The sequence below is a fragment of the Argopecten irradians genome, chromosome 6 (genome assembly GCF_041381155.1).
Source record: "Argopecten irradians isolate NY chromosome 6, Ai_NY, whole genome shotgun sequence".
NCBI lineage: Eukaryota > Metazoa > Mollusca > Bivalvia > Pectinida > Pectinidae > Argopecten > Argopecten irradians.
This window is the reverse complement of record NC_091139.1, coordinates 1,113,836-1,135,456: the sequence shown is the minus strand read 5'-3', so window position 1 is coordinate 1,135,456 and position 21,621 is coordinate 1,113,836. Positions and strand designations below refer to the sequence as shown.

At 33.2% G+C, this 21,621-nt stretch overlaps 2 protein-coding genes across 2 annotated transcripts; both read right to left on the bottom strand.

The window, feature by feature from the left end:
* Window positions 1-1,751: 1,751 nt before the first annotated feature.
* Window positions 1,752-10,887, bottom strand: LOC138326148 (multiple epidermal growth factor-like domains protein 10). Its single transcript, XM_069272276.1, has 8 exons — window positions 10,788-10,887; window positions 9,093-9,185; window positions 8,892-8,984; window positions 5,964-6,053; window positions 5,596-5,691; window positions 4,032-4,133; window positions 3,309-3,335; window positions 1,752-1,857 (listed from the first exon to the last, which is right to left on the bottom strand). The coding sequence occupies exons 1-6, from the start codon at window positions 10,885-10,887 to the stop codon at window positions 4,111-4,113; spliced, it is 495 nt and encodes a 164-aa protein (XP_069128377.1). The 3' UTR covers window positions 1,752-1,857; window positions 3,309-3,335; window positions 4,032-4,110.
* Window positions 10,888-10,988: 101 nt separating this feature from the next.
* On the bottom strand, window positions 10,989-19,502 carry LOC138326147 (uncharacterized). The gene is made up of 8 exons (XM_069272275.1): window positions 19,310-19,502; window positions 16,511-16,720; window positions 14,542-14,787; window positions 14,266-14,364; window positions 13,744-13,839; window positions 11,992-12,081; window positions 11,774-11,866; window positions 10,989-11,089 (listed from the first exon to the last, which is right to left on the bottom strand). The coding sequence occupies exons 1-8, from the start codon at window positions 19,386-19,388 to the stop codon at window positions 10,989-10,991; spliced, it is 1,014 nt and encodes a 337-aa protein (XP_069128376.1). The 5' UTR covers window positions 19,389-19,502.
* Between the last annotated feature and the right edge of the window lie 2,119 nt (window positions 19,503-21,621).

Genomic DNA, 21,621 nt, shown 5'->3' with positions numbered 1-21,621 from the left:
ATCGATTAAAAATTGAAAGCGACCGCACGGTCTGAAAAAATAGGTTGTTTTGCTTAATATCTCAATTATTTTATCTTTTATAATGTCAAAAGTAAATTCTTTCTTCCACATGTTGAAACATTTTACGGTATTTTAATAAATGTATCTCGATTTATTCGATTAGCAACACACTACACAATGTTTGCAATGATCAATCATCGGTGTGTACGTGTGTCAAGCGTCATATCCTTGATGCTTTAATCAAGGATTTCTCAATTTGTTACGTAAAATTTCATTTTACAGTCACACACTTTTTAATTCGCAATGTATCATAGATACAGACTACAGGAAACTGTTATCTAATTAAAGCTTATTCGTTGCTGAACTCCTCGACAAAAAATCTGAAACTTTTATTTCTGTGTGGATTTTCTTTCATAATTACACAAAGATACCTGGTATTAGAACATAAATTAGAGTATTTGAAACATCGAATTTCACTCTTTTAGTTATTTATATTCGAGCCAAAGTTATAGTACGATTAACTTCACTCAAAAGTAATCATAAAAAAATATTTGATCGGCTTTTCCTATGACCGTCGATGTAAGTGATAGCACATCAGTTATAGTACAGCTATAAGCCACGGACTATTATGACGTCACACGGTTTAGAGCTAGAAAATATGCATAATCGGGTGGTCAGAAAATTTTACCTCGATATCGGCGGTTTACAGGTAATTCCGGCCGCGCGCGGCACGGAGAGGTTACTACATGGTCTAATAAAGCCATTTCCAGCATAATTTGAAATTATCATTTTTGACTGCACAAATACTTTAAAGATGCTCCACCGCCGACAGAGCATAAATGATGTTAATCATTTGAACAATAATTGGTGTTAAATCGTATATATATATGCCCAATTAATAAAAAAACAATATAAAATAATTTATTTCGCGTTTGATGCATGCGCAATCAGTACTTCATTCCATATAGGATATAGTGTTACGGAATTTTTTCGGGATGCAATTAATTATTTTTCATATTTTAACTTGAAGTAAAATTAGAAGCTCAAACTTTTCAATGGTGGTGATGGTGTAAAGTAAGTAACTTTTGTAACTGGAGAAAAATACTAAATCGTTTGCTCCTGTTTTTTATAGTGAAAAAAATACCATTTGTCAGCGGTGGAGCATCTTTAAGCTCACGCTATCATGTGGTTACAAGTGAAACCATTTCTTGTTTTTGTCAAAGCGTTTACCTTACCCTTATCGCTTGAATCCTTTTGTTTTTCTTTTTTTCTGTAAATCGGAAAAAAAATCATTAATGAAGAAATTTGATAATAAACAAACTCAACCACTGTGCTTTAACATGTCGAGCTTATTTTAAATTTGATATTCACGACGACGCTTTTGTAAAGAATTAATACAAAATGTATTTTGATTTTGGGAACTGAAAAGTACCGCTCATTTAAGCATAAGTATTATCACAACTCTAACAATATCTGCAAGTAAAATACACGTTTCCTCAAAAAATAATGCTGATAACAAAATAACATTATTATGTTGACAACAAAATGTAACACAGTCGAAATTATACATGGATAATTGATGGCTTCTCTTTCTTCCTAAATATCATGTTTAAGGATTGAATACGATCATAATTTGGTCCATCGATGTAAAAACCAAAAACCGAACGACTGGTTTATGACCTGGTAGTGATGCTAATGTTCAGAGGGTCTCGGATTCGAATTAGGGCCTGGTCGATGTTATAAATACTTACAATCGCAGATATATTACTACGACGACTATCCCAACAATGATCATCGCAACAATCAAAAGTCCACAAACAACAGCCAACACAGTTATTGTGGTGTCTTTAGCGTCGCCTGTAAAACACACGATCGAGAAAACGGTAAATGCTTACATACGAAAAACAATTCAATGCTACGCAAACCCAAACTTCACATTTCTGTTTACATTTAAACTTGCTTTAGAACGAAAGAAAGAAAGAACAGTTTAAATGTTATTCTGTTAAAACAAAAACAAGGAACAACTTGGGATTTTATTGGAAACATCTTTAACATCGACGTGGGATCTAAACGATGGGTTCCTTCGTATTTGCGCTCCATTTAATCAACCATAAATTTATTTCATTTCATTGTGAATGTTAATGTAATGTAAACTTGTGAACTGGAAATCCATAAATCATGTGTAGAACAATACTGCTTATATATATTATAAATAATTTATACTGAGTATTAAGCGAACTTCGAAACTAATACAACTCCAAACATACGAGTGATATAAACGTGGAGTGGGAATACGCAAATACCTTTCATGTTCATAAGATTCTTACGTGATGTGTCTTCAGCGATAGGCGAATGTAGAAATAAAAACATGAAAGGAAGAATTTACAAGAAACACTTATGGGATCGACATATTGCTTTCTTGCATCAGTCCGAAACGCACATCTCATACATTAGGAAATACCAAGCTGTTAATGAAATTATCATGTGTCTATTTAGATTTTGATACGAGCATCAGTTACTTCTACACAAAGGTAATGTAGAATTCTTAAAATATATATGGAAACAACGAAAAGGGAAACACCAAAATTGTTTTATCCCACAACTAAGCATGTTTCACAATGGAAAAACCATGTGATAAATTCCATAGCAGTTGGTTATTGTTCATGTTTACACACTCCAGTGTGTAAACACCTACGGCGCCTCTGATTGGTCAATGCCAAGGGCTCTTGATTCCGATAAGCTTTCAACTTCAGGCTACTTTTCATAACACATTTTCTTTATAATAGCATTTTATTAACTGTATAACAAGTAGAAGTTTATTCAAAGTATTAAACAATAGAATAGTAGTTCACTAATGAGGCACTATATTTTATGGCGGAAAGATATCATTACACATTGTATGGTGATAAGTTTCCTTGAATGAAGACGAGAAAATGGTCTGGGTAGAAGGATAGAAATATAAGTTATAGAGTTAAAGTTATGAGACAAATAAGCTCTCCAACGCGTGACTGTTGTTTATCATGTTTATCTAAACTCTCGATAGTTAATTTTCAAATTCTGAAAAGACACCGGCTAAAGCTCGTGTCTTTTAAAAATTGAAAATTAACTAACTCGAGTTTGATAAACATGATAAACAACAGTCACTTGTTAAGACACCTCTATTTCTCTTCTAAAAAATATTGGTTACAAGAATGGACCTTTGGGCAGAAGGAAGCAATACCTTGGGAACAAAGGCACTCGGTCTTATACAACCTCATTGAATACAGAAAATGAAACATAATTACGCATAATAGAAAAAGTGTTTTTACCTGATGAATGTTCAGCGATAGGTGCATCTAAAATGAAACAAATGAAGTCAATGAATAAACATATACGTATGAGTTTATTTCATTTATTCTGGTTTATCAGGTCAATTGAAAGTATTGATGAATGTAAAACATTGGTGCTTATTATTCTGCTTCCTATTTCGACGTAAACTTAAAATGTATGACTGAATTCTTTATAAACGCATGTAAGCCGTGCCAAGTGTACAAGTCGTACTGTTGCATACATCATGCTGCTGCTGAATAAGTTATAATCGTACGCACGTAACCCCTATGCTACGTGTTAAAATGATTTGTGTTGTATAGCCTATTGTATAATAGTGCTTTTGCCCTGGGGCATCAGGGATATTTTGGGTACAATGACACTCACAATATGTCTTCCATGATACCCCGAGTTAATGCCCTGACTGTCCCATCAACAGCATTGAGAAGGTCTGACGACCGACTCCCATTTTAAATCTGATATAACCGTACAATTGTATATAATTGACAAGCTGGTTACATTTCATGTGATATTCTTCCTAATTCTATTACAACATGTATAGGTATGCATGTTACTGAAATGTTAAATGTAGTAATTATATGAATTAAAAGTAAAATATCAATGAACATACAATATATATTTGATGGGATCTGTAAAATAATTTAATAATCCGAAGACATCTTTTAATTCACTTAATATACAAAGAGATGATGAGGTATGCATACCCGTGGTGAGACAGTGTCCATCTTCTTTATTACAAATACCCTCCTTACAGGATTCCGGACAATCGGCTCCACACACTATTCAATACTTCCCAGGATAACATTCTACATAGAAACAGATTATGACATGATTAAGCTCATCCATACATAAAATTATTTGTTAGTAACCATATTTATCATTATGTAGCATATTACGACTAAATCATGACTAAACCATTTTATAGGAATCAATATCGAATGTATCCTATAAAATAAAGCCATAATTATGGAATGTATGTCAATACTGGTTGTCTGAAACGTGTGACTGCGGAATATGAAATTAATTAAAGTACCATTATGTTTTTATGATTGTTCTACAAACTAAACATCGATGATCCTTATGAATTTATCTTTACGTAATTTGGTTCAAAGATGTACAGTTTCGACAAAAATGCATATTATAAATATATGTAAATAGAACACGTAAATGTGTTGCCTGAAAATAGCCTATATGCCTGTACGTATCCGGATGATCACCAAGTAAATCTCCGCGACACCATGGGGAAATTTAGAACGTGTTAAGATTTATTCAATGTTTTGGAACGTTCATCCTTATAAAAATGGTTCTTCTTTCTAAAATCACAATCCTTCAGTAGAACTATATAATCGATTCCTACGAATTGAAACACGCATTTGTACGCAAAAACTACAAATTAAAGAGCGAAGTTTCTAAGTAGAGACTACCCCCAGTCGCTTCTTAATCGTGCGCATGTACTTGCTTAGCCCTTACCTGTGTAAAGTACATTATATGGTCTCGTTCAAAACCGATTGTTTGATTGACTTTCCATGGTTAACTCCCTCAGTGTTTTCATTTGAACTATCTCTGATAATAGTTGAAAGGATTTGCAGATTTTAAGTAGGATTTTAGTAAATGTTTATAGAGACTCATTAATGAAAACGACAAAAATTAGATGACAATGAATTAGCGTCGTCTGTCAACATCTATTAGTTGGCAAACATATACCGGGGTCAAAGGTTATACAAAGCGGTACTGATGTGTGATTTTACCAACGTGTAGACTGGGCTGCCAACAGAGCGCAAATAACGGAATCCCTGGCATTTTACCGTCCTTACTACAATCCTAATTAACTATAGCATGTTTAATTAAGAAATATCGCCATAAGGGTATCAACTCCATCATTTGGCAAAATATGGTATTTTCTACGATTAAAAATATTAAAAACATAATGGGACTTTAAATTTGAGACGTCCCGACATAACAAATTATTTAACAGAGTTCATATTCATTATTCAGTCGTGTGTGATCTTCTATTTGTCTGGTAATATACATAACCAGTGGCCAGTTTCTTTATTACACACAACAAAGTTCATATTTATACGCCATATCTCTCCAACATTTAAAACAAAATTGTAATTTGATTTAAAGATATACGGTACTAGCACATTTTCACTATAATGGACATTTCAACCGAATTTTAAAATAACATGATAATATATTTATTTTCCGCTGACGTTACCTTACCACTGGAGTAAATATATGATATAATCATTATTGAATACAGCTTACCTAAACATTTTCCAGTTCGTTGATCGCACTCAAAATCTTTGCACGTGACAGCACATGTCGAGGAACACAGTGTATCAAATTTTCCAGGAATGCATACTAAATTAAAGCATGTATAATTTTGATAATTTCAAATCCAGATATTTGAAGGATTTTATCTATACATTAAGTCATCATTTAATAATAAAAAAAATGTAAATTACAAATTATCGCAGATTTTTTTATTAATTATTTCTTTCATAGACATTGATTTTAATTTTTTTTATACGTTGAAATTGATCTTCAAATATATCGGAAGTAAGGTGACATTGTAAATATTAGAGAACATATATTGAGGCTTTAGACCTATATAGACATATCATGTAACTTACCTATGCACTGACCTGTCTCCTTTTCACACATCTTACAATTTATAGGGCAATTCTGCCCACAAAGTATACCGTACCTTCCATCGATGCACTCTGAAAATACGAGAAATCGATTATTAATATATGGGAAAAAAACTAGCGACCAATTTCATCATCAGTGGAAACAACAAATAACTCCCAACATGTTCTCTGACAGCTACATATGTATGTACTATTTTTCTTATTCATTTCCTTTATTCTGAACATAAAATGTCTATAGAAATTTAACATTTTATAAAAAGGACTGATTTTGACAGTTTCTGGTGTACAATCATATTGGTATTTACCATTTTTCCCACCAAAAACATGGGAATGTAAATTGGAACTACAAAAATCAACATGTGAGTGTGTTTTCATAGTTTACATTTCACAAATCCACAAGTGATAATAATTGGTGAGTTCAATTCTCAACAGTTAATTTTTGTTTGTTGTCTTTTTGGTAAATAAATTAAATATAGCACGATAAACATTATGTTATGCTTTAATCCACATTGACGACAGTTTAATCAACTTTAGTTATTGAGTTGTTCTTGATGTAAATGATGGGCGTTAAATGTTAACAAAACAATAATACTATATAATTACTTTGTATTGATAAAAGTGCGATATATATTTATTTCGATTTTGTTAAAATTGAAATTATTTGTTCGATGTTTGAAATACATATTTTTGTCATGTAAAACAGGAACATGGTAAGAGCCTTTCCATGAATTGACAGTCTTTCTTTGTCATAGAGACTGTCGGATGTCGTACGTGTTTAGCTACTGATACGAAGTTATTATGTGAAATCAGAGATATCATTGTTTTGAAGCAGGTCTGCTGTAAACATCTTTATCATGATTGTACTGTGACTGCCAGAAATAATATTCAAACACAAATTCAACTCGGCTCTTTATCACTAGTATTTTCACCAAACAAATCATGTCTGGATATCATTCAAGTTTCTGTATTTTTTTTTACATAGCACAAGTTAAATTTCTAAATAAATAGTAAAGTGACTTTCTATACAAAATATTACAATTCAAACATATCTACGTCGGCCATTTTGAAAACAAAATCCAACAGCTTTTATCTATCACTAAATGATTGTTCAATATTCGTTCGGTAACCCTAATATTTGTATATAATACTATACAACAATCCTGCTCTGATATAGCCTGTATTAAGTCATAGCATCAACGTGTCAAATTGCATACTAATATCACAGTCAAATTGCTAGTATTACAATATGCACGGTTTCTGTCGGTCCATACCTTCAACATTGCATCCAATAATGCAAACCAAACAGAACGCTTGTTCAGCTCTGACATACAGCAGTTACTTCTCATAACCATATTTGCTCACCGATACAGTCCCCCGTGACCTTTTCACACTTATCTTTACAACTGTCATCACAGTTCATACAACATGTAGGACCATACATTCCAACACATTCTAATTTACGAAAAAAATATAGAATATAATTAAAAAACATGTAACTGAAATATACAATCTTATTAATTCCATAATGTGGCAATGTATATAAATTTATTTTGTGTGAAAGGCAGAGGGCAATATCATAGCTGTTTAGTCTTATATGATATAGAGGTTACACAATGAGTGGTTGTTTAATATTGAATTTATTCCACACGAGTGAGTTATTTTTTAATAGTTACAAAAGACACGAGCTTTAGCTTTAACCTACGAGTGTGAAATAAATTCATATTCAACAACCTCGAGTAGTGTGACCTGTTTCTACCACAATCATATTCGTTTTTATTCGATAGAAATACGACAAGGATACGTTAACGTGTATTTACCGAAATATGAAAATAAGGTGTAGTAGTATTTTCATCAGCAAAAAGACACTAATTAGTACTCAAATGTTATCGTTTGATAAAGAATCCAACGATATCAAATTATTTTAATTGGGTATATATTTAGGTTAAATAATACTCATTTAAGGTCTTATTGAGTTCAAATCTTCATTGTTGCTTCCATAAAGTAAAATTCAATGTAGGACTTCATGTTTACATATAAAAGTATCCGCACGACATGGCACAGAATATCATCAAGCCATTACCATCAAGATCAAGTTAGTTTCATACACGTTAAATATACGAAACTCATCTGTGAAATTCTTATCCGTTATTAGCACGTAAGTTCAATTTAACATGTATGAAAATGTCATGTATTTTGACACAACGACCACGATGCAAATGCTTTCCAACAGCAGTTTTGGACGTCAAGTCACAACATATTATGACGTCATTGATGACGTTGATAATAATGACGTGACACTAAGAAAGAAGTACTTCGGTCAAAGTTCACCCACCGTGTCAGCCAATAAGCATGCATTCAAAGTTTACATTATGGGTTTAAAAAAAGCATAACTTCAATAATAGAAAAAAACTAAACCATTTATTCCCTTACCATTTAACTTTCCGCTATTATTCTCATGCCTGTGTAATTGACAATTTAGAAAAAAAAGTATGATCGATAAAAAGCTAAGAAAACGTATGTGGATAATGTGTGTAATGGTGTCCAGATGGATATGTGATATGTCATTATTTGTTAAAGAAATCACAGATCATGTTTATGTAAATATATCGCCAAAGAACGTCAATAATGTATTGGTGTTTGAACAAAACGTTATATCTCTTTATTTTTGGAGTTATCAGGAACCTCCTTACACGATGTAGAAAGTACAAAATATACCCTACAGCGTTATTCAAGTAAACTTTCATTGGAAATGTTATCGTTCTCTTTAAGCCTATTGGGAATCAAAACAGCTCTGTTTTGAGTATTTCTGGACGTTGTTTGTCAGTACCAGTGCACACCGCCGAAGCGAAGAGGAGATTCGATACAAATAAGCAAGAACTAATATTTCCATGATGATAAAATATTACTCACTCTGGCAGTTTCCTGTGATTTTGTTGCAGTTATCCTTACAATGTACAGAGCAGTTCAGTTCACATTGCGCTCCATAGTTTCCAGTGATGCATTCTTGCAAGTAAACAAATATCAGAATTGTGAAAACAACAAATGCGCACTAATTGTTTTTAAATATTTGTTCGTTTTATCCTAAATCACAAAACATTAATATTAACCTACCAAGACAGTTTCCTGTAACCTGATCACAGTTACCATTACAGTTCGCAGGACAATCTAGTTCACATTTATTACCATGCCTCCCATCAATGCATTCTGAAATGTAAAAAAAAAAAAATGGAGATATAGAGGTTCCCCAACAAGTCACTGTTGTCTATCATGTTCATCAAACTCGAGTTAGTTAATTTTCAAATTTTGAAAGACACGATCATTATTTGAATGGCAGGGCAGTTCAATTCACATTGCATTCCATGTTTTCCAATGATGCATTCTTGCATGTAAACACATATCAGAATTTTGGAAACAAAAGATGTGCATTAATTGTTATCGAAGATTTATTGGTTACATTCTTAACTAATGAAGCGAATGATTGTACGATATTTGATATTTTGATTAAAGTTATTCCCCTTGATTTCCGGAAGTTTATAATGATTCTTTAATTAATTAACACCTATTTAATGGATACGACTGGAGAGTTGTTGATAGTTTCTAAATTTACAGTTACATGTAGGAAAAGAAATATTAGTCAATGAGAAGTTGGTTACAGTTGAAATAAATAAGTATTTAATTATTGAAATTATGTATACCAAGAATAATCTACCAATACTAACATATACCGTTTAACTAGATTGTCAACATGGACAACGATGTAAAAGGTGACCAAGCTGAATAAGTTTGGACCCAGCTGAGAAAGTTGGGGTTCCACTGTTGCTATCTCTATGGGGTATACGTTAGAAGGTACTACAGTACAGGGCGACGTACTGTCAAGTACATTGTAACGGGGTGTTAATTCGATACCAGGTGTTTAGTAGCACAGGGCGACGTGTCGTTTTAACAATGAGATAAGGTTTGCCAAAGCACTCGGTGCCGCGGTAAATGAGTGACTCAGTATTGTAATTCAAGGTGTCTCGGTATAGGTGCCGTGATACTGTGTACTATGTGCATGAGGAACTGACTGTCATAGTGAAGCAGCCTCTTTACTTAGACCTGTGGTATTGAAGATACAGGGTGCTCAAGGTGATTCAGTTGTTGTATTTACAAGGTGTAAACGAATCAGAACAAGGTTGTCGATATTTGATCAGGAGTCAAGTAGACTAGACATTTATTTGTATATATTGTGGGCAGCATTTAGTTCGTGTGTAACACTGCCTGGGTCCAAGATAGAACTTGGTAACGGACCGTACTGCAGTTGTAGTTGCAGCACAGAGTAGCAGCAGGCATACTCGGTCACGCGACCGTTACACTATTACATCATAAAAAGCATTCAAATAAAACACACACACACTATCACACACACATACTCATATTCAAAACTTACCAAGACAGTTTCCTGTATCCTGATCACAATTTACTTAACAGTTCAAAGGGCAATCCATTTCACATTTATTACCATGCTTCCTATCAATGCAATCTAAATATTCCTCAAAGAGACTTATTTGGTTCATTACTATAACTGTTTGAAAGTCTAGGTAGTCGATCCATTGAATTTTCTGAAAATTCACAAAATCGATTGGATCACTAGTCCAACTTCATTGCCCTGCAACCTTTGTTCGGAGAAAAAAAATAATACGTGATGTCTTTTGTTCTATTTTAGCCATATGAAGAATACTTTATTTCGATTATTTCTGAGATGTTGACGTCCTGTTGCATATGGCATAATCGCAAAAATTGATATTTCCATAGTAAAATATCACTCACCTTGACAGTTTCCTGTGACTTTGTCGCACTTATCCTTACACTGTACAGGGCAGTTCAGTTCACATTGCGCTCCCTGCTTTCCGGTGATGCATTCTGGCATGTAAACAAATATCAGAATTATGAAAAAAATAAAATGTTCTCTAAATGTTTTCAATATTTGTTCGTTATATCCTAAAATATTAAATCACAAAAACATTAATATTACCCTACCAAGACAGTTTCCGTAACCTGATCACAGTTCCCATTACAGTTCGCAGGACAATCCAGTTCACATTTATTACCATGCCTCCCATCAATGCATTCTGAAATGTAAAGAAATTGAGATATAGAGGTTCCTCAACAAGTGAATGTTGTCATGTTTATCAAACTCGACATAGTTAATTTTCAAATTTTGAAAAGACACGAAATTTATTTGAATGGCAGTGCAGTTCAATTCATATTGCATTCCATGCTATCAAATGATGTATTCTTGCATGTAAACACATTATTTGTTATCAATGATTCGTGGGTTATATACTTAACTATTATATATCATAAAACGCTCATGTTAAAAAAATACACACAAACACATTCAAAACCTACCAATACAGTTTCCTGTAACCTGATCACAATTCCCTTTACTAGTTCAAATGATAGGGCAATCCATTTCACATTTATTACCATGCTTCCTGTCAATGCAATCTAAATATTCCTCAGAGAGACTTATTTGGTTCATTACTATAACTGTTTGAATGTCTGGGTTGTCGACCATTTAATTTCCTGAAAATTCACCTTACTATAAATCAATTGGATCACTAGTACAACTTCATTGTCCTACAACTTTTTTCCGGAGAAAAAAAAATCATTGTAATATGTGATGGTTTTTTTTTTCTATTTTAGCGAGATGAAAAATACTTTTCATGTCGATTTTTTTTGGAGTTTTTGACGTCCTGTTGCATATGGCGTAATCGTAGAAATTGATATTTCCATAGTAAAATATCACTCACCTTGACAGTTTCCTGTGACTTTGTCGCACTTATCCTTACAGTGTACAGGGCAGTTCAGTTCACATTGCGCTCCATGCTTTCCAGTGATACATTCTGGCATGTAAACAAATATCAGAATTATGAAAACAACAAATGTGCATTCATTTTTTTTACTTAAATCTTTGTTAATATTTCTTGTTTATTAATATTACATCACAAAAACATTAAAATTAACTTACCAAAACAGATTTCCGTGATTTGAGCACATTTTGTGCAGTTCACCGGACAAACCAGTTCACATTTATAACCATGCTTTCCATCAGTGCATTCTGAAATTCAAGCAAACTAAACTAAATGTTTCTAAGAGGTATGGTCAATGCTCATTGTTATTCGATATTATAAATGTCTATAATAATAAATGAATGTATCATAAAATGACATGGAGTTTAAAATGCTTATCATTTGTAGGATCTAGGATTATCTACACTATATTGCTGTGTTATTTTTTACAATTGGCCTAACGTTTCAACTCAGAGGTAACGCTACATTCGAGCAACACACTCTAATGTAAGTAAAGCACAAAATATAGTTAAACATGTGTTACTGAAATCTACAAGCTTATTCATTCCTTAACGTAATAATGTCTTCTGTATACAATTATCTTGTGGTAAAGACAACAGGCATTGTTACGGTTGTTTAGATTAATATGATATTTGAATACACATTCTGTACTTTATACAGAATGCATCGATCAGAAACAGCGTTCAGTGTGCACATGACTATTTAATAACTGTGTCGCATTAAATAACCTTTAGGGGATAAGATTTTGATTGTTCTGTAAGTAAAAAATCATGTTTAAGGCCAGACGATCCATAGTACGATGGCCGATAGCAGCCTGACATGTAATATGCCTGATAGTAAAGTAAATACTATGACACAAGTAAAGTAAATGTGTACCGATAATTTGTACAGTAAACAGCATGACACAATTATATCTAGTAAAGTAAAGATTTAAGCCTATTTGACCAAGTTGAAATTTAATATTAGTACAGGTAATTCATATAAAGCAACTTGATAGCCCTTCATCCCAGCATACTACAGACCTAATATCAGATGCTTAGGTCTGTTACTTATCGACAATATTTCGTTTAAATGTGTTAGTCTATTTATCCCCTGTGACCTTCAACGAAGGCCAGTGTCATTCGTGGCTGTCTTCGACTCGCAACTCTCGAATGCTTTACTCCCGAAACTAAGGCCGTTTTCGTTTATACGGTTTAAATGAATGACCTCTAGTTGTTTGTTTATGGATTGAAGACATTTCAACTACATTTTGTAGTTTGCAATAAAAATTACACGTCCATCAGGATTAATACGTGAAATAAACAACCATCCTCGTTCCGCCATTTAAAATCTGATCTAAATCCCCAAACACGAGAGTTCTTAAAACGACCTTCACCTTATAAATCTAGTTTTAGCATACTTAAGCAAGAACCTTGTGCGTTTGACTGTCCAGGTAATAATAATGTCGACCCAAGAGTTGCTAGTCAGCAAGTTTGTAGTCCTGGCCCAATACCAGGTCTCTGAGTCTCAGTCATCATTTTACATGCCCAATATGAGTATTCTTGGCCTTTTGGTTATTGAGAAGAAGTCGTTTGAATGAAAAAATTACGCATGGCGGACAACGTACGACAATGGACGATGCATGACCCTTCCGGTTTGATGATCTCAAAACCCAACAAAACTAATGTATGGCTTATTGACATTCCAAAACTTATATAAAATGGAAAGACCAAAGCATAAATATAAACTATTGTTTTGTGAACAGTAACGAACCAAACAAAATATTTTACAATACAACACATATTGTTTCCGTTATCTTAATCGAACAGAAAACCTCAGATGTGACTTCTATCAGCCCAAAATCAATTTTGATATATTTTGTCGTCGATTCATCAATATGTTTACGATGACTATATCTGTATGATACATACCATAACAGTTCCCACGGTCCTTCTCACATTTGTTATCTTTGCAAGAAAGAGAACAAGTTTCATTACAGAAGTCACCATAATTACCGGTAAAACAGTCTGTAAAGAAAGCAATGACAATTCTCGTCAAAAAGAGATTACAGAAGTCCAGCAAAAATATTCTTAACATGTTTGTTCTTTTAATTACAACTTGGAGTCATGTAAACGACATATCAGTTAATTCAAAAACAATTTCTAAATACTTAGTTATTGTGTTATTAAACAAAACATAAGATGTTGATTAGATTCCAGACATAAAATATCACAACGGCCTCATAAATTGAGCTTAAATAAAAAAACATTTTTGAAAAAAAAAGTATTTTAGCGATTTCATTTCGTAATATTTGATTGTCAAATGTTAAAGACAATGGAAGTAGGGCTTTAGTCAACATGCATATACTCGATCTCTCCCTATATTTTAGTGATGGCAAAAGAAATCGGATTTCACTGATTTTTATTTCAACATTTAATAGTTTAAACACTTACAGAAACAAAGCCCTGTTGTAGCGTTACAGTTACCACCATAACAGTTACCGGAACACGCATTGGCACAGTTACCGTCACCGTAAGTTCCAACTCGACATCCTTTAAGGAAAATGTATATTTACATGGTTATGTGTAGGAACTAATGTGTAATCAATTTCATCCTGGATTTAACAATAGTACATTTACATACACAACATCATACACAACCTCCAACCCATACACTGGCATACATGTCAAATAAAGTAAAACATAAATAGTATGTATTATCGAACTTACCCCACACCTGTACCTCACATAACTCCAGAACAGCGTAAGTGTCGTACCAGTCGTACCGTGTTGGGGTGTTTCTAGAGTTGTATACAGTCACATACCGACCTACAGACGGACATTGGTGTGTCACATTTAACTGTACAGCATCCCTGGTACTACTGGTGTCATGGTAACAGAGGACGCCATGTTGTGGTGAAGAGGTGGTGTTCGAAATGTACAGCTGATACCCGGCTAATCTTTGCTGAAACGTATCTAGAATAAAAATGAAATGTCGTGTTTACTTGCTATATAAGCCTGTGTACGCCCTGTAACCAACTATATATACGAAGAAAATAGTCGAAAATCGTTCGCATATATATTATTCATGTATTAGTACAAAACGTGACTTTTTCTCGGGTTTTTTTATAGGCTCAGTTCCCGGGCAACGAATTTACAAAAGAACAAAATAGCTAACGAACTGAGCAAGAACCTAATATAAAGTGAGCATTTTCAAAGATCTCTGCCTTGGAAAATGTATAATCGCCTCTGACCATGACATTTCTAGAATTTTCTACCATATCGTTACAGTAGTTACATGGCCGCACTTATTTGAATAAATCGTTATTTATTGTAGATCGTTCATAGACTAAAAGCTTATCCTATCATTTATTTTTTTTTTCAATCCGTTACGTACTAAAAACATTATTACCTTCTTTTGAGGGCACTATGATCTTATAGTGTTTTCTCGGGATAACATAGTACCCTCGCCTACGGGTACTATGCCCTCCCTCAACATCACTATAAGACCATAGTGCCCGCAAACGAATGCAATAGTATATAGACATAATAAGTTTATTTTCAATTTTAAAACAAAATTATTTGCAGATATCTTATTCGTACATTTCTACATCTCCAAGGCGAAATGCGTAGATGTAACGGTCTATCCTACACTTAACATTTTCCTTATTACCTGCCTCCTGTTTTCATATAAACTAAATAACCACGCCAACACAATTATTGGATATGCTTTCTCTCTGAAGGCCACTATAGACTATTTAGGTTGACAGCTCTATGTGGCAGATAATAATAGTTTGGTATACAGACAAGTCTCTTTTTTTACAATGTCACGCATTGACTGCATCCCAAACTGTACACAAAAGGAGCGGGGAGTTAGATATACAAACACAGACCAGACGCGGATGGGCAGAAACGGAGTAGGCACACACCTCAAATGTTCTGGCCCGGCAGGCCTCGCAGGCCAGCCATGACTTCAATTGCGCAAATGGTTAATGCATAATGTATTCTGTACATATCAATGTATAGTATGCTTCGCTGAATAGAATATCCAGGCAAATAATGCAGTTCATCGTTTCCATGAAGCAAACGAGAAAAAAATATACATCTTTAATATATCTTACCAAACATATAAACTATAACTTTCTAAGTCTTTGTACAAAACGGTACAGAAACTTTTGATAAAATAAAATTTGCTCTTTTGAATCATACCAGGCAAAAATTGAAAGGTCAGTTTTTATAACATTCAAAAGTAAAAGTATATAGTCATGTTGAATGATTTTGTTTTCTTTCGATTCTCTATAATTACTTGAGTGGTGGCGTGGTGTAGCACGTAAGTCACTCGCCATTCACTTATTAGGCCGGGGTTCGATGGACCTCAGGAGTTACCTACCCGAAACGTACGTTGTCAACGGGTTTTCTAGTTTCCACTTAGAAGAATAGAAGCACTCACATTAAATGGATTTGTTCATTAACATGTGTTTTAGACTAACAAACATTTTACTTAATCTTACTTACCATATGATAGTTCCGCACAACCGAATTTGTATAACGATTGAATATTTGCCTGAAATAAAGCATGCTTTAATTTGCGTCCATGATATTTTTCAATGTTGTCAGTTTTTACTGAAGGTTGTTGTGTACATAACATAACCGTAGTATTGATATATAATGGCTATTAATTAATTAGCATTCACATTACCTCGATAGTATGTTGTGATAGCATTAATGGAGATCAGTGTTCCAAGATCCACTCTCCACCAAGCTGTTTTTTGACCTGCGGCCTGTGTGGATGAACAACAACCGGATTGAATGGTTGTTTGTACGCAGCCATCCACAGCCTGCTTCGCTAGCCAACGAGTGCTGTCATAATTGCTGCTCTGTTGGGCAGTTCCCGAAATAGCAACATTACCTTAATAAATACATAAATACTGCATTATGGAAGTTTGGAGATTTGTATCGAATTAAAGATATACTATGTTCTCCACTAAAATAGAATGAACATATCTCATTCATAATAATACGATTTATGGCCATAAACCATAAATCAAGTTATCAGTAGGCATGCAAACACATTGGGCTACTTTCCTTTATGTTGGTAACTCGGGAGCTATGTGTGATACACTAATGTAATATGGGAGTTATCTTCTCCTGACCACACTTCCGTTAAAGCTTAAAGAGGGGAGGCAGCACATAAACCGATTGAATCCAAGTGGTAAAACCACGGCAATTTCACCTGTTTTGGCTAAAATCCCTCCCTAACTTCCTAGTACTTAAAAGTAAATCTGCCTTGTTCTGTGCTCTGTTTGTTTCCTGTTTGCAGAGTCCTATCAACTAATCGTCACAGCTTCCCGGAGAAACTGGTGTGTCGCATGGTCACTTTCCGCGACACCTTTAGTGGGCGGATGGTGCTAGACCTACCATATCGATACGTTGAATTTGAAGTTGGTATATTATATCGATGAGTGATCAACATTCATGGACAGTGTTTACCTTTAGTGATCATCGTCGATTGCATGGTTTATTGACTATAATATATAATATAGTATATAATTTAGAATTAAATTCCTTTAATTGCGGATTTCCAATTATGCATTTATTTGTTTGGTGATTTGGCAATTAAACATTGTTTTATTTGCCGATTTGGCAATCTAGCATTGGTTTATTTGCCGATTTGGCATTCTTGCATTGATTTACTTGAAGATCTGACAGTTTGCATTTGTTAATCTTTAGATATCTCTTTCCCAGGGTCTGTTGGTTAATCTCAATTGAATTGTTTGTTAATTGGAGGTTTGCCATATACCTTATTTATGGTTGGTATTCCTCATGCTTTCAGATAAAGCTGTGACCAAATTTACACCAAAAATATTGTGTTTGTTTTCTTTACATGATCACTGATAATACTGTTATAAAAGTAAGTCGTACATTTTATGAAAAAAATCCTCATACAATACGCTCTGCTCTACATAGGGATAACATGAACATTAATATTTTTGATCGACGGCATAGTCGAACATACCTATATTGTTTAGATTTGGAGGCAAGTACCATTTTACTTGAGGATATCTATATATCTATCTATATATATATATTTATGTTTAAGATTCATGCAATTACTATCTATTTACAATATTGTATTTTATAGTTTATTTTTTATTTTGTATTTAATAGTTGTGTTTTCTTTTTATATCTATATTATATATAAGTTATTTTAAGATTCAAATTACTCTATCTATTTTCATGTTTATGTTGAAAATTCAAAGTACTATGCCAGCTGATGTTCGCCTATTTTTATATCAACGGAACGTTATTTTTACTCCAATACTCTAATACTAAAAGTGTGTTGAACTCAAAGTCTAAACCAGACTCAGCTTCACCAAACTATTTAGATTTACTCAGTTTAAAATGGTAACAGATTACTGCAGCATGGTCATACAAACAGAAACAATATTTTACCAACCAAATGTAAATTTATTATAAGCAATGTGATGCAATAAAACGATTGACTTCTTGGACTAAAGTTATTAATCATGCCTTAAATTTATTTGTATGCAAAAAATATACAAATGAGAAACATTCTGGCATGTCATTGGAATATATTACCCTGTACTTTGAAGATAAAATAGTGACTTGGATACAGATGCATGCTTTATCTATCAAGGTATATTAAGTCACATGGAAGTTGTTACATCTTGGTTTTGATTTCACTGCTGTCATTACTAACTAGGAAGCAAGATGAACTGTACCCGAATAACAACACACGTCTTGTATAGCATAAGGTACTAATTTTATGTACCCGAATATAAACACAAGACTTGTTTAGCATAAGGTGCTTGTATAATGTACCAGAATATAAACACAAGTCTTATATAACATAAGGTACTAGTATCATGTAACCTTATAGTATGACATACCACAATATTGTAAACACAAGACGTGTAATGCGCATAATGTACACAAAAGTCGTACAAAGCATACTTTATCACACACGTCATTTCGGGGAGGTTGAGGTAGAGCTAGAAAAAATATCTGATATATTTCATTAGCAAGGAGCCTCATATCACACATTTACAGTGGCGACATTTTCTTATCGACAAATTAACCATAATCACCTGTTTTGTTAATTCCTATTCAAATTAGGGACTACTAGTGTTATTTTGTATATTTATCTAATAAAATAAAACTTGTGACATTGCAACCGGCGAAATTCATAAAATTCCACTTTTTATCTCCCAAAACGGCTAGGTCAAAGTAAGTTTGTGCTATGGGTCATGGAATTCAAAGCGTGAATTCAAAACTAATACATAGCGATTGTATACATACAACCAACCTGTTCTGTTGTATGTGCAAACAATTTTCTCTTAGCATGCATTGTCCCTTAACGAAACAGCTATCTAAATATTTGTGTGTGGCAAGTAATACTATAATATAAGGCCCTTCGTTAGGCCGTAATAAAACAATCGTCAAATATTCTATTATTCTGTAGTATATTCATACTTACTTTCCGATACACTGGACCTCAATACAGCGAAAAGAATAACAATAACACATCCTCTGAGATTAGTATGTCCTGTCGCCATTTTATCAACTTTATATCAACACGGAAGTATATTTTAAATGTTCTATGAGAAGATGACAATTCTCAAGACGAATACGTGTACATTTTTGTTTTCTTATTTACACATTTCACATAAAATAATCCATAATGTGACGTATTGTATACTCGTTAGTCTACAGCTGACAGCGATTTTATTGTCTGTGTACTTTAACAAGTGATATTGTGATTACACTCACAGTGACATGTATATACATTCTCACCCTTCACCCAAGTTTAGATAAATCCTAACGATTAAATGAGATCAGACAGTCAGGACCATATCATATTATACTAAAACACCTATTGTATATACATCATCTACCAAAAAGAATAAAACAAATAAAACCTATATTATTTGGTTAAGTTTCTAAGTTTAAACAATGAGGTTAGATTGGTTATTAAAAAATACGGAAGACGAAACAACCTCGTTTCTGATTGTGACCAGCATTTAATTACTATACTAGAAGCTAACCTATGTAGCGAGATAACGTTCTGTATAATCAGTTTCTTTATCTAATAAAACTGTAAAAAAAATTTACATCCTCTTTCATATTTATTTATGATTATAAAGTACCAATTATTACCTGATGCACTACAAATCACAATGATCTGTCTCATTATTTGTTCACAAATGAAACATTATATTGTAACATTATACCAACTTGTCAATCAATTGTTCCTCACTGAACTTATATGTTTTACAGCTTAGTTTTACACATTTTTTCCCCTACCAATTTATGTCTATGATATTTACGTGTATTGAACTATGAAATACATTTAACACCTTTTCTTTTCGTTATTCTGATTCTTGAAATCCATAGGCCAAGTGAATTTTTATTTATACAGAAACATATTCAAATGGATAATTATATGACCATCATTTTTTCTAATTCGTCTCTTTTTATATGACATTATGAAAATTAAATATTCCACAGGTTTGATAATTTAGTAAGCTGTTAAAACAGAGATAAGATCTCTACTTAAAAGTTTTTACACAAGGTACACCTGGCTTATACCAGAAACATAAATAACTTATAATTTCCGCTAATCTACTTATGTATTTAGCATGATTTCAGTTGCAATATTTCCTATTTTATATATAATTAAATCGTCACCATAACTGTATACTGTATATATATCTGTAAAATTCTCGTAACCCCATTTTAGGAATACATATATGTCCACCTTTGTGCTATAACCCCACTACCAAACACCTCACTGCCGTTGTCCTCGTGACGTCACATCCGGTTATTCCCAAATCAGCGTGAGCGGCCGATTCCCTGATTAGCTGTTGATATACAGGTAAAAATCGAGCACTTCGGAGGGCGGTATCTCGGTACTGAAGCGGCCGATTTTGATGCGGTTTTCAACATTCTTGTCAGGAGATCAAACAGAATAACATATCTAAATATCGTTTTCCATTCCGTGTACACTTTAAGCATTGGTGTCACTATTTTTTACTTCATCGGGTATGAAAGACATTTTGTTTGCAAACAAAAGCAAAGCGGATTCTCACAAAAGTTTGCAAACACAATTTATTTCATAACGCGATGAAGTCAAAAAAAGCTACATCAATGCTTGTAATTAATGACTCTTTGATAACATAAAATACGTCTAACTGTACGATTCCATTCTTTTTTTTCCGACGGATTGTTTTTTTCTAAATCAGTACGAAACATGTACTTCATATAGTTGTATGAAATAAAATCTGCCAATCACAAAGTCGGATTTAGTATGACAAAAAATAAAATTAATTACATATAACTGAATAAAAAATTAGCTAAAATATTCCGAGAAGCATACTAAGATAAAGTTTAAAAAAAAAAACATATATAACGTATATGAGTAATTCTTTATGAAAGAATCAAGACAAATAGCATTTCAAAAAGATTATAACATGATGATATTTATTTATGTAAATACATATTATATGTATCTAGTCAGTACACGTATATGTATATACTGGTTATACCCTTGCTGTCATTATTTTTGTTCCATGAACAGCAAAACGTCATTAATATAAAGGTACAATATAGGTATCAACGTTTACTTATTCAAAATCATATATTTTCCATCCAGGTTACATTTGTAAGATAACAGCTGAGTGTGATCATTACAACGCAGTACAGGTAATCTCGGATGTATCAATAAATCTATCAGAAGATGCACGTTACTACTAGTTCGTTATTTTATCAATTCAGATATAAACTCGTTTG

Bases quoted from the DNA above. Each gene is read 5' to 3' on its own strand.
- LOC138326148 (XM_069272276.1), bottom strand. From the start codon at position 10,887: ATGCCAGAATGCATCACCGGAAAGCAGGGAGCGCAATGTGAACTGAAC. The intron at 9,186-10,787 runs GTGAGTGATATT...TTTACATTTCAG, and splicing joins AGTCACAGGAAACTGTCAAG to AATGCATTGATGGGAGGCAT. The intron at 8,985-9,092 runs GTAGGTTAATAT...TTTACTTGCAAG, and splicing joins GGTTACAGGAAACTGTCTTG to AATGCATCACTGGAAACTAT.
- LOC138326147 (XM_069272275.1), bottom strand. From the start codon at position 19,388: ATGGCGACAGGACATACTAATCTCAGAGGATGTGTTATTGTTATTCTT. The intron at 14,788-16,510 runs GTAATGTGAATG...TTTTTATTCTAG, and splicing joins TATCACAACATACTATCGAG to ATACGTTTCAGCAAAGATTA. The intron at 12,082-13,743 runs GTATGTATCATA...CTTGAATTTCAG, and splicing joins GGACCGTGGGAACTGTTATG to AATGCACTGATGGAAAGCAT.